The sequence below is a fragment of the Oncorhynchus clarkii genome, chromosome 18, assembly GCF_045791955.1.
Source record: "Oncorhynchus clarkii lewisi isolate Uvic-CL-2024 chromosome 18, UVic_Ocla_1.0, whole genome shotgun sequence".
Taxonomy (NCBI): domain Eukaryota; kingdom Metazoa; phylum Chordata; class Actinopteri; order Salmoniformes; family Salmonidae; genus Oncorhynchus; species Oncorhynchus clarkii.
The window spans coordinates 3,861,956-3,876,287 of NC_092164.1; the positions used below are offsets into that span (position 1 = coordinate 3,861,956).

A 14,332-nucleotide genomic window follows, 5' to 3' on the forward strand; every position below is an offset into this window, starting at 1 on the left:
CCCAATGCATAGTGCCAACTGTAAAGTTTGGTGGAGGACAACTAATGGTCTAAAACTAATGGTTTTTCATGGTTCGGACTAGTCCCCTTAGTTCCAGTGAAGGGAAATCTTAATGCTACAGCATACAATGACATTATAGATGATTCTGTGCTGCCAACTTTGCGGCAACAGTTTGGGGAAGGCCCTTTCCTGTTTCAGCGTGACAATGCCCCCGAGCACAAATAGACATCTATACACAAATGGTTTGTCGAGATCAGTGTGGAAGAACTTGACTGGCCTGTACAGAGCCCTGACCTTAACCCCATCGAACACCTTTGGGATGAATTGAAACGTTGACTGCGAGCCAGACCTAATCGCCCAACATCAGTGCCCGAACTCACTAATGCTCTTGTGGCTAAATGGAAAAAGTCCCCACAGCAATGTTCCAACATCTAGTGTAAAGCCATTTTTATGTCCATTAAAATAACATAAAATTGATCAGAAATACAGTGCAGTCTCAAATTCAACAGTGAAGAGGTGACTCCGGGATGCGGCCATCTAGGCAGAGTTCCTCGGTCCAGTGTCTGTGTTCTTTTGCCCATCTTAATCTTTCCTTTTTATTGGCCAGTCTGAGACTGCCTAGAAGGCCAGCATCCCAGAGTCGCCTCTTCACTGTTGACGTTGAGACTGGTGTTTTGCGGGTACTATTTAATGAAGCTACCAGTTGAGGACTTTCTCAAACTAGACATTAATGTACATCTTGCTCAGTTGTGCACCGGGGCCTCCCACTCCTCTTGATATTCTGGTTAGGGCCAGATTGCTCTGATCTGTGAACAACATTGTACAAGATTTTCCATTTCTTGGCAATTTCTCCCATGGAATAGCCTTCATTTCTCAGAACAAAAATAGACTGACGAGTTTCAGAAGAAAGTTATTTGTTTCTAGACATTTTGAGCCTGTAATCGAACCCACAAATGCTGATGCTCCCGATACTCAACTAGTCTAGTTTTATTGCTTCTTTAATCAGCACAACTGTTTTCAGCTGTGCTAACATAATTGCAAAAGGGTTTTCTATTGTTCAATTAGCCTTTTTAAATGATAAACTTGGATTAGCTAACAACGTGCCATTGGATCACAGGAGTGATGGCTGTTGATGATGGACATCTGTAGATTTTCCATTTAAAAAATCAGCTGTTTCCAGCTACAATAGTAATTTACAACATGAACAATGTCTACACTGTATTTCTGATCAATTTTATGTTATTTTAAATGGACAAAAAAAATAGTTTTTTTTTTCAAAAACAAGGACATTTCTAAGTGACCCCAAACTTTTGAATGGTAGTGTACTTTTGGTCATGTAGTGTAGTTGCAAAGTTGCTTATTAGATAAAATGCTAAAGTTGTCCGTGATGAGATTTGACACTCAACCGTTGGGTTGCTAGACTTTCATGTTATATGCTGACTCATCCATCCACCCGACCAACCACCATCCTATTGTTTTTTCCTTAAAAGGACATTTTAAAATGTTTCAACTTCATATTCATCATCCCCATCCCCACCCCAACATTAACACATGTGAAAATGGTGCATTTCTATGTTTTGAAGTAAAAAAAAGATGGAGGAAGATGATTTCCAATGTCATCATTCTATAACGCTCCCTTTCCTCTGCACAGTTCTCTCACAGTGAGAAACGTGTTCTAAGCTTTCTTCATTTGATCCAATTCACTCCTACCACTTATTTTATGAGATGATAATTAATTGATAGAGTGACTTTAATCTTAGTTGGTCTGAGAGAACTGATGAGGCTTTTCTCCTTTATGTATACATTGATGTGTTTTTAAGGTAGCCAATCGGGAAAAACTCTTCCCACAGTCAGAGCAGTAGTAAGGCTTCTCTCCTGTGTGTGTTCTCTGATGAGATTTTAGCTCAGTTGATGTTGTGAAGCATTTTCCACAGTCAGAACAGGAATAAGGCTTCTCTCCTTTATGTATACGTTGGTGTATTTTTAAGTTGCCCTGTTGGGAGAAACTCTTCCCACAGTCAGAGCAGGAGTAAGGCTTATCTCCTGTATGTATTCGCTGGTGACATTTTAATATATCCAATCGGGTGAAACTCTTCCCACAGACAGAGCAGGAGTAAGGCTTCTCTCCTGTATGTATTCGCTGGTGACATTTTAAGTGGACCTGTTGAGAGAAACTCTTCCCACAGTCCGAGCAGCAGTAAGGCTTCTCTCCTGTGTGTGTTCTCTGATGAACTCTTAACTCAGCTGATGTTGTGAAGAATTTTCCGCAGTCAGAGCAGAAGTAATGCTTCTCTCCTGTATGTATATGTTGGTGGGTTTGTAAGTGGCTCTGTTGAGAGAAACTCGCCCCACAGTCAGAGCAGAAGTAAGGCTTCTCCCCGGTGTGTATTTTTAGGTGTGTTTTTAAGTTGCTTGATACGGAGAAACTCTTCCCACAGTCAGAGCATGAGTAAGGCTTCTCTCCTGTGTGTATACGTTGGTGTGTTTTTAAGCTGCTCTGTTGAGAGAAACTCTCCCCACAGTCAGAGCAGGAGTAAGGTTTTTCTCCTGTGTGGACTCGCAGATGAACTGTCAGAGCCTGTGATGTTGTGAAACTTTTCCCACAGTCAGTACAGGAATACAGATTCTCTCCTGTGTGTATTTTTAGGTGTATTTCTAGTTTTGATAGAATTGGGAAAATCTCCTCACAATGTGGGCAGTGGTGAGACCTCTTAGCTCTGTGATCTTCCTGCTGTTGCTCTCCGGATGTAGAGAATATCTCAACATGGTCTCCTGTGTGAACAACATCAGAAGAACCGGTCAGTTGGTGTGTTATACATATGACTTCATATCAGTAGGCTGTACAATACAGGGAATAAAGCTATTAGGGCTGTCCCGACAAAAAAGTTATTCCCGTTCGACCGAGAGTCTTGTTTTCTTTCAACCAAATGTTTTAATTTTAAAAACGTGTATTTTTCCATATATATGTGCTGAAATAAAATCAACTATATGGAGGCTACTGAGCTTGTCTGATGCTTTAAGCACTGCGACTTAAAAATGAAGACACACAAAATACTCACGAGGGAGCCAGAGATCAATATAGCGTAACCAGAATAAAATAAATCTGTTCTCGACTCTCCTCCTCCCGCTGCTGCGTTATGATTTTCATATCATTTATAATAAAGTCTTTATATCTCAAATCAATGTCATGTGGTTAATCAAAATTATATCTAAATTAAAATGAATCTAAAAGTAACTTCTATTGCCAATATGTAAAAATAGCCCACATAAAGTCAACAAATAAAAACATTGCAACCTGCAGGTAGAACATACCCTGATGAAAATAGATATCCTATGAATCAAATTGGCTGCACATGGCCTGTCAGCAACAAACTTGAAACATTGTATCAACTAATCATTTGGTCTGGCCTGTGCTAGAAAACTTGCAACATTGTATAAAATATTCTGAGCCCTTACGATTTTCCCATGCCAGCGAGCTCCAGACAGACAGAGCTGTAGGCTATTTTGCGCAAGGGATAAGAAGTAATCTGGTAGACCTATTTTATGACATTTCCACTGGATCAGAGCATGACATTTTTTCCCCTTTCATGCTGAGTGGTTATCAAAAGGGAGAGAGATCGTAAGACTTTTTAATTAGTCTACATTGAGGAATTATTGCCATTCTCAATGGATATAGAAACAGACTTTGTTTACTTGCTGTTTGAGCTGAACATTTTTTATTTGAGAAACTCCACAGTGACGATGAGTTAAGACAATCAGGAATAGTATCAGATCCCCAAATGGACACATTTATAGGCCTACATTTACACAGAGGCCAGCTAGCCTATAGGCCTACTTCAATGTGTAATCAGGCCAGGTAGCCTATAGGCCTACTTCAATGTGTAATCAGGCCAGGTAGCCTATAGACCTACTTCAATGTGTAATCAGGCCAGGTAGCCTATAGGCCTGATTCTATGTGTAATCAGGCCAGCTAGCCTATATGTCTACTTCTATGTGTAATCAGGCCAGCTAGCCTATAGGCATACTTCTATGTCTAATCAGGCCAGCTAGCCTATAGGCATACTTCTATGTCTAATCAGGCCAGGTAGCCTATAGGCCTACTTCTATGTGTAATCAGGCCAGCTAGCCTATAGGCCTACTTCTATGTGTAATCAGGCCAGCTAGCCTATATGTCTACTTCTATGTGTAATCAGGCCAGCTAGCCTATAGGCATACTTCTATGTCTAATCAGGCCAGCTAGCCTATAGGCATACTTCTATGTCTAATCAGGCCAGCTAGCCTACAGGTGTAATCAGGCCAGGTAGCCTATAGGCCTACTTATATGTGTAATCAGGCCAGGTAGCCTATAGGTATACTTCTATGTGTAATCAGGCCAGCTAGCCTACAGGTGTAATCAGGTGTGTGTCCTTACTCAACATTGACAGGAGCACTCTTAACAAAAGACAAAAAATTAATAGTAAACTCGTAAATGGAAGGAAATACACCAAAACTTTTCTCACAAGTGTAGCCTAGGTTGTATATGCTCTACAAACAATGTGTCCACTCCTACAATGACAATGGTAAGACTGTAATAATAATATATTGAATGCATATACTGGTGATAGTGGTGTGCCATCCCCTCCGCAATGGACGAGTCCACCCAGACAGACAATGGATTAGTCCACTCACAGGCAATGGACTAGTCCACCCAGACAGGCAATGGACTAGTCCACCCAGACAGGCAATGGACTAGTCCACTCAGACAGGCAATGGAGGAGTCCACTCAGACAGGCAATGGAGGAGTCCACCCAGACAGGCAATGGACTAGTCCATCCAGACAGGCAATGGACTAGTCCACCCAGACAGGCAATGGACTAGTCCACCCAGACAGGCAATGGACTAGTCCACCCAGACAGGCAATGGACTAGTCCACTCAGACAGGCGTGAATCAGACAGATGGCTCGTGTGCCATACATTTTTTATATATTCAGTACCAGTCAAAAGTTTGGACACACCTACTCATTCAAGGGTTTTCTTTATTTGTACTATTTTCTACATTGTAGAATAACAGTGAATACATCAAAACTATGAAATAACACATGGAATCATGTAGTAACCAAAAAAGTGTTAAACAAATCAAATAATTTTATATTTGAGATTCTTCAAAGTTGACACCCTTTGCCTTGATGACAGCGCTGCACACTCTTGGCATTCTCTCAACCCGCTTCATGAGGTAGTCACCTGGAATGCATTTCAATTAACAGGTGTGCCTTGTTAAAAGTTCATTTGTGGAATTTCTTATCTTCTTAATGCGTTTGAGCCAATCAGTTGTGTTGTGACATGGTAGGGGTAGTATACAGAAGATGGCCCTATTTGGTAAAAGACCAAATCCATATTATGACAATAACTGCTCAAATAAGCAAAGAGAAACGACAGTCCATCATTACCTTAATACACGGTCAGTCAATCCGGAAGATGTCAAGAACTTTGAAAGTTTCTTCAAGTGCATTCGCAAAAACCATCAAGTGCTATGATGAAACTGGCTTTCATGAGGACCGCCACAGGAAAGGAAAACCCAGACTCTGCTGCAGAGGATAAGTTCATTAGAGTTACCAGCCTCAAAAATTGCAGCCCAAATAACTGCTTCACAGAGTTCAAGTAACAGACATCCCAACATCAACTGAGATTTTTGATATAAAACCCCTGTGTCTTTGTGAGGCGCAGACTAGGTCCTCCTTCCCACCGTGAAGCATGGAGGAGCAGGTGTGATTGTGTGGGGGTGCTCTGCTGGTGACACTGTCAGTGATTTATTTTGAATTCAAGGCACACTTAACCAGCATGACTACCACAGCATTCTGCAGCGATACGCCATCCCAATTGGTTTGCGCTTAGTGGGGCTATTATTTGTTTTTCAACAGGACAATGACCCAACACACCTCCAGGCTGTGTAAGGGCTATTTGACCAAGAAGGAGAGTGATGGACTGCTGCATCAGATGACCTGGCCTCCACAATCACCCAACCTCAACCCAATTGAGATGGTTTGGAATGAGTTGGACCGCAGAGTGAAGGAAAAGCAGCCAACAAGTGCTCAGCATATGTGGGAACTCCTTCAAGACTGTTGGAAAAGCATTCCTCATGAAGTTGGTTGAGAGAATGCCAAGAGTGTGCAAAGCTGTCATCAAGGCAAATGGTGGCTACTTTGAACAATCTAAAATAACACTTTTTTGGTTACTACATGGTTCTATGTGTTATTTCGTAGTTTTGATGTCGTCAGTATTATTCTACAATGTAGAAAATAGTAAAAAATAAAGAATGGGTGTGTCCAAACTTTTGACTGGTACTGTATATTTGCTCGACTAAAAAAAATCTTGGTCGACTAACAGCCTATTGACCAACAATTGACCAGTCGACTAAATGGGGTCTATGGCCCTAAAAGCTACTCCACAGTTGAGGGCAGAAAGGGGTGAATATTATGATTCATATCATCCTCCACTCACTATCACAAGGGTTAGTAACTACACAGACTCATTTCATATCATCCTCCACTCACTATCACAAGGGTTAGTAACTACACAGACTCATTTCATATCATCCTCCACTCACTATCACAAGGGTTAGTAACTACACAGACTCATTTCATATCATCCTCACTCACTATCACAAGGGTTAGTAACTACACAGACTCATTTCATAGAACTTTAAAACACTGGCAGTTTGTCTACTTCACTTCTTTAGTCTCCTCTCTGATCACTCCAGATAACCCAGTTGTTCAGGGATGTGTGATGTCAGAATGACAGAAGTCAACCTATCAATAGACTGGTTCATAACTTATGGAGGTCTAACTTCTGAAGATATAGTTAGAACCTGTTCTTACCATGAGAAACAGATTTCCCAATCTTCTCCTCCTCTTCTTCATCTTTAATGTTGACATTCAGCTCCAGTGTTTGACTGCAGTCTTCCAGCTTCACTGATGCCATCTCTGGATCCTGCAGTGCAAACTGGGTTCCTGTGTCACAATCAGGTCTCAGTGACTGTAGGTTTGGAATCAGTGTGGACGGAGAGAGGCAGGCTGGGTTTGTCCTCACTGTTGATGTTACCGGCCTCAGACTTAATCTGAGTCGGCCAGTAGTAATAAAGAGAAAAGTACACAAAAATGAGTCTTGAAAGTTCTGACACAATCTTTATTCTCAAACTATATTAGATCAGGTAGCTAAGCACTGACAACAAACCATTCAATTCATCTTTACATTAGACACAAAGTTCACACTATAAAGGGTTCACTACGTAAATGAACTTAGCGTATTCTAAACTAGATTTCCTAAACAGTGCATTCAGATAATATTCAGACCTCTTGACATTTTACACATTTTGTTACGTTACAGCCTTATTCTAAAATGTATTAAATAGTTTTTCCCCCTCATCAATCTACAGACAATACACCCCATAATGAAAAAGTGAAAACAGGTTTTAAGAATTTTTTGCAAATGTATTAAAAGTTTAAAACAGAAATATCATATTTACATAAGTATTCAGACCCATTTACTCAGTACTTTGTTGAAGCACCTTTGGCAGCGATTACAGCCTTGAGTCTTTTTGGGTATGACATTTTAAGCTGTATTTGGGGAGTTTCTTTCATTCTTCTTTGCAGATCCTATCAAGCTCTGTCAGGATGGATAGGGAGCGTCGCTGCACAGCCATTTTCAGGTCTCTCCAGAGATGTTCAATCTGGATCAAGTCCAGGGCTCTGGCTGGGCCACTCAAGGACATTCAGAGAGTTGTCCCAAAGCCACTGCTGCATTGTCTTGACTGTGTACTTAGGGTCGTTGTCCTGTTGGAAGGTGAACCTTCACCCCAGTCTGAGGTCCTTAGCAGGTTTTCATCAAGGATCTCCCTGCTCCATTCATCTTTCCCTCGATCCTGACTAGTCTCTCAGTCCCTGCAGCTAAAAAACATCCACACATCATGACGCTGCCACCACCATGCTTCACCGTAGGGATGGTGCCAGGTCTCCTCCAGATGTGACACTTGGCATTCAGCCCAAAGAGATTAATCTTGGTTTCATCAGACCAGAGAATCTTGTTTGTCATGGTCAGAGTCCTTTAGGTGCCTTTTGGCAAACTCCAAGCAGGAAGTCATGTGCCTTTACTAAGGAGTTGCTTCCGTCTGGCCACTCTACAATAAAGGACTGACTGGTGGAGTGCTGCATAGATGGTTGTCCTTCTGGAAAGTTCTCCCATTTCCACAGAGGAAGTCTGGAGTTCTGTCAGAGTGACCTTTGGGTTCTTGGTCACCTCCCTGACCAAGGACCTACTCCCTCTATTGCCCAGTTTGGCCGGGCGGCCAGCTCTAGGAAGAGTCAATCCTGTCTCAGAGCTCTACGGACAATTCCTTCGACCTCATGGCTTGGTTTTTGCTCTGACATGCACTGTCAAATGTGGGACCTTATATAGGCAGGCGTGTGCCTTTCCAAATCATGTCCGATCAATTGAATTTACTACAGGTGGACAACAATCAAGTTGTAGAAACATCAAGGATGATCAATGGAAACAGGATGCACCTGACCTCAATTCTGAGTCTCATAGCAAAGGGTCCGAATGCTTATGGAAATAAAGCATTTCGGTTTTGAATTATTTTGTAAATTTGCAAAAAATTCTAAAAACCTGTTTTTGCTTTGTCATTATGGGGTATTGTGTGTAGATTGATGAGGAAAAACATTTAATTTAAATCAATTTTAGTATACGGCTAAAGTAACAAAATGTGGAAAAGGGAAGGGGTCTGAACCTTCAGAATGCACTGACAACTCGTTCTCATTCTGAGAAATAAGGTAGGCCCCTTGATTTAACATCTGAACAAAGTGGACAGGCTAACAAGCTTTTCAAACAGTTGGAGACAGAAAGAAGGGTGTGTTCATAACAATTCAACTGTTAAACCTTGTTAGCAAATAGATCCAATTTGGCTAAATGCAACGGATGTGAAACGGCTAGTTAGCGTTTTAATCGGTGACGTCACTTGCTCTGAGACCTTGAAGTAGCAGTTCCCCTTGCTCTGCAAAGGCCGCGGCTTTTGTGGAGCGATGAGTAACGATGCTTCGTGGGTGTCAGTTGTTGATGTGTGCAGGGGGGCTCGGGTATGGGCGAGGGGACGGTCTAAAGTTATACTGTTACATAAACTTGAAACAAAGATTAGCAGGCTAATCACCAGCACCTGGGCTTGAGAGAAGTGATTATTGCAACAACAAAAAATAGCAGGTTAAACTATTTTGATAAAATAATACAATTATTAGTGGGTGTTATGGTTGTGGAAGGCTTATATTTAGCATATTTAGCTTAGGTATAACTTCACAAGCCCTGAATTCATTAGATTATTGACTGTTAGAAATGCAGTGTATTCAACCTTTAATTGTACAAGGCTTATTTAGAGAAAAAACAAATATATATATATATATATATATATATACACATCGTGAATTGCCAATAAATAAATGTAAACATTTAAAAACTCAAGATACAGCTGTATGATATTTATTCCATACCGCCCAGCCCTATCGCAGTACATTAGAGTAGAGTACAATACAGTACGTTATACTGTACTATACTGTACTATACTCTGTATTGTTGTACTCTACTAAACTTTACGTTCCTGTACTCTGCTGTACTATGCGTTCCAATCTTGTGAAACAGTAGCTGTCTCCAATAACTTGTCCAATTATTTTTTTGTCGACATTTAGAGAAAGTTCGCATAGAAAATAGATCCGACAATTGCCCGCTTAGTGCTTTCATTTAATTATCTTGTATCGATAAAAACAGCTGTTAGAAATGACGCACCTCGTACCGTCAAAATGATTCCGCAATCATACGTTGTTTTTTTTAAACACAGCTTCTATCCTCACTTGTCTGGAATAAAGAAACTTTGACAAAAGAAAAATCCACCATCAAACGATTAAAAATGTTGTTGATCTTTATAAAATGTATCATATCTGCCGCCGCAAAGATTTTTTGTCACATTACTTTTGTCGAACGCACCCGGGTCAATGAAAACCTGCCTAATGATGTGATTGGTTCAGATTTGGTCCGGTCTAAGGTTTGGGCCAAGCCAAAAAAGGCATCCTAAAGACGTCGGTCCGTGTTTACTGGGGTGTATCCTACAGTGTTTACTGGGGTGTATCCTACAGTGTTTACTGGGGTGTATCCTACAGTGTTTACTGGAGTGTATCCTACAGTGTTTACTGGGGTGTATCCTACAGTGTTTACTGGGGTGTATCCTACAGTGTTTACTGGGGTGTATCCTACAGTGTTGGCCTATAACTTTATTTTATGAATGTCCATCCATGTGGTAGGTCTAGCGTTTGTAAAACAGCCAGTTGTATTGGCTTTATTAGTCCTGGTTCCTGTGACTAATCATGTTGTCTATTTAAGCGCTGAATAGACCCATCAGCTAAACAACTCTATCAGGAGTTATCCAGAGCCTATTTGCAATTTTTTTTTTACCTTTATTTAACCAGGCAAGTCAGTTAAGAACAAATTCTTATTTTCAATGACGGCCTGGGAACAGTGGGTTAACTGCCTGTTCAGGGGCAGAACGACAGATTTGTACCTTGTCACAGCGGTTACTAGTCCAACGCTCTAACCACTAGGCTACCCTGCCGCCGCAATGAGAATCAATGTGTTTAACACAGCGGGAAATGCAGAAGTAATTATTTTTTGCTGTGATCATCTCGTCCAAAATGTACAGAGAAACTTGAAACCACTGATGATCATGACAATTTAGCTGACGGGGTCCAACTCCGGGACAACAGAGGTTTCAGAGTCCTGCAATAGAGCTGCGATGCTACTATTTGTGTAAACTCTACATAGTTGTGTTCTGTGGGTGTCACTGAGTAGGCTGAACAATCCACTGGTAAGACTGTAGAGTGCAATATGAATGTCCAACACAAACAAAAGACCCTCCATACTCAACTGGTGGACCTCGGTCCGGATCCAGAATGGGGTCAATACGGACCACGGTCCGGATCCAGAATGGGGTCAATACGGACCACGGTCCGGATCCAGAATGGGGTGAATACGGACCACGGTCCGGATCCAGAATGGGGTCAATACGGACCACGGTCCAGATCCAGAATGGGGTCAATACAGACCTCGGTCCGGATCCAGAATGGGTCAATACGGACCACGGTCCGGATCCAGAATGGGGTCAATACAGACCACGGTCCAGATCCAGAATGGGGTGAATACGGACCACGGTCCGGATCCAGAATGGGGTCAATACGGACCACGGTCCGGATCCAGAATGGGTCAATACGGACCACGGTCCGGATCCAGAATGGGGTCAATACGGACCACGGTCCGGATCCAGAATGGGTCAATACGGACCAAGGTCCGGATCCAGAATGGGGTCGATACAGACCACGGTCCGGATCCAGAATGGGGTCAATACGGACCACGGTCCAGATCCAGAATGGGTCAATACGGACCACGGTCCGGATCCAGAATGGGGTCAATACGGACCACGGTCCAGATCCAGAATGGGGTCAATACGGACCACGGTCCAGATCCAGAATGGGTCAATACGGACCACGGTCCAGATCCAGAATGGGGTCAATACGGACCACGGTCCAGATCCAGAATGGGTCAATACGGACCACGGTCCAGATCCAGAATGGGTCAATACAGACCACGGTCCGGATCCAGAATGGGGTCAATACGGACCACGGTCCAGATCCAGAATGGGGTCAATACGGACCACGGTCCAGATCCAGAATGGGTCAATACGGACCACGGTCCAGATCCAGAATGGGTCAATACAGACCACGGTCCAGATCCAGAATGGGTCAATACGGACCACGGTCCAGATCCAGAATGAGGTCAATACAGACCACGGTCCAGATCCAGAATGGGGTCAATACGGACCACGGTCCAGATCCAGAATGGGGTCAATACGGACCACGATCCAGATCCAGAATGGGGTCAATACGGACCACGGTCCAGATCCAGAATGGGGTCAATACGGACCACGGTCCGGATCCAGAATGGGGTCAATACGGACCACGGTCCAGATCCAGAATGGGGTCGATACGGACCACGGTCCAGATCCAGAATGGGGTCAATACGGACCACGGTCCAGATCCAGAATGGGGTCAATACAGACCTCGGTCCAGATCCAGAATGGGGTCAATACAGACCTCGGTCCAGATTCAGAATGGGGTCAATACAGACCACGGTCCGGATCCAGAATGGGGTCAATACAGACCACGGTCCAGATCCAGAATGGGGTGAATACGGACCACAGAACCCAGAATATATATAATAATACTTTTTTGGTTGGGCTTCGACCCCTGGTATCATATAAACACAGAAGACATGGAAATGTGTAAAATTGCAGGAAATTTGCTTTAAAACTGCAACCATCTCAAAATGTATAGAATTGTGTGATATTACATTTAAACCTGCCAACAAGAGGGTTGTGAAGATTTTGTGGTTGTAAGTTGGGAGTTTGTTACTACGCCAATAAATGACAATATCCATCTGGACCTTTGCCACCTAGGAAATGTGTGTGACTGGACCTTCTGAAATAGTACTGGAGAACCCCTGTAATAGACTGACTGGGATGGTGAGTATTCAGTCAAAGTCCTGCAATAAGAGCTAAGACATTAATATGCGTGTTAACTCTTGGTAATTGTATTCTGTGGGTGTCACCTGTTTCATAGGTGCACAATCCAACCCGCTTCATAAGTTCATATAAAAATGTCCCCAATGCAATTATGTGGTCTATAACATCCACAGTGGGATTTCAAACGTTGTTTTCTCTTTATTTTCAATTGAATCAATTATTGTAATTAATTTTAAATTAGCATTCCAATCATGCTATCATTATCTAGCCCAAATATGGAATGATTCCACTATTTTCTATCCGTTTGCCTCACTTTCAATGAGGTACTTTTACTTTGAGGTTGAACCGCAAATTCCACTATTTTGGCTAATCGTTATTGTGGCTATCTTCACATATGTAGGGACAAGCGGGGAGACGGAGACGTTGGCCACGACCAGATAGAAATGTATTATGTAGAACAAACATGCCTCTGATTCTAAGGAATCATGTCAGTTCTATTCAAGGCATTTCTATCTGCAACTTCCACAACGTTTTTGTACTGAACATCCCCAGGCGAAACCCACTGAGTTATATACGAACAATGAAAGCCTCACAATTGAAAACGTGTGGTGGACACCACGCCGTGTGCTTGTAAATGTTTTTTTCTGACGTTCTTCACTCACTCGGTTTGACACAAAACCTTTCCCAAACGTTATTTCGATATTAGTCCGTTTAAACGTTCTATTACATACCTGTAATAATAAATAGAAACGGTCAGCACAGTTCTGGCGTTTTCTTTATTCTGTAGAATGGTGGGCACCAACCCGGAACTTCCTGTTCCCCCCACTACCCCAGTGCAACAGCGACATTAATGGACTGATGGACTAACTACTACTAAACCATGTAGAATATAAAAGTGAGATTGATTAGCTAGACAAATAAGCCTTGTTTTTTTGTGTCTAAGTTTTTAACCCATAACATATTCATTGTAGATAATCTCAGTGGAAGGCTAAGAAGATCATCAAGAACCTCAGCCACCAGAGACACGGCCTATTCACCTTGCTACCATCTTGGAAAGGGGGATACCTAGTCAGTTGTACAACTGAACGGCTTCAACTGAAATGTGTCATCAGCATTTAACCAAATCCCTCTGAATCAGAGAGATGCGAGGGGCTGCCATAATCGACATCCACGTCTTCGGCGCCCGGGTAACAGTGGGTTAACAACAGATAGTTAGTTAACTTGTCAGCTCACTCTGACCACTAGGCCTACCTGCCGCCCCTAGCAGTTGGAGACAGTACAGGTGCATCAAAGCTGGTACCAAGAGAATGAAACTGCTTCTATCTCCAGGCCATAAGACTGTTGAACAGTCATCACTGATTTGATTTAGAGAATATTGGTGACTAGTAAATTGTCTTGTCCCAGTGTGTAGAGGTGTCATGACATGTAGAGGTGTCATGACATGTAGAGGTGTCATGACATGTAGAGGTGTCATGACATGTAGAGGTGTCATGACATGTAGAGGTGTCATGACATGTAGAGGTGTCATGACATGTAGAGGTGTCATGACATGTAGAGGTGTCATGACATGTAGAGGTGTCATGACATGTAGAGGTGTCATGACATGTAGAGGTGTCATGACATGTATTGAGTAGATAAATACAGATACATTTATTGGAATTTCATGAATTAAACAAAACATTATATTTACTGTAAAGTTAACGCCCCAAAACTATGATGATTCAGTAGATCAATACAGAGAATAGG

At 42.3% G+C, this 14,332-nt stretch overlaps 1 protein-coding gene across 1 annotated transcript; it reads right to left on the bottom strand.

Annotated features, from left to right (window-relative positions):
- Window positions 1–1,151: 1,151 nt before the first annotated feature.
- LOC139372883 (zinc finger protein ZFP2-like) lies at window positions 1,152–13,370 on the bottom strand. Its single transcript, XM_071112740.1, has 3 exons — window positions 13,318–13,370; window positions 6,855–7,093; window positions 1,152–2,772 (listed from the first exon to the last, which is right to left on the bottom strand). The coding sequence occupies exons 2-3, from the start codon at window positions 6,955–6,957 to the stop codon at window positions 1,757–1,759; spliced, it is 1,119 nt and encodes a 372-aa protein (XP_070968841.1). The 5' UTR covers window positions 6,958–7,093; window positions 13,318–13,370; the 3' UTR covers window positions 1,152–1,756.
- Between the last annotated feature and the right edge of the window lie 962 nt (window positions 13,371–14,332).

Excerpts from the sequence above, each read along its gene's own strand:
- LOC139372883 (XM_071112740.1), bottom strand. The coding sequence starts at position 6,957 with ATGGCATCAGTGAAGCTGGAAGACTGCAGTCAAACACTGGAGCTGAAT. Across the intron at positions 2,773-6,854 it reads TGGGAAATCTGTTTCTCATG|GAGACCATGTTGAGATATTC; the intron begins GTAAGAACAGGT and ends TTGTTCACACAG.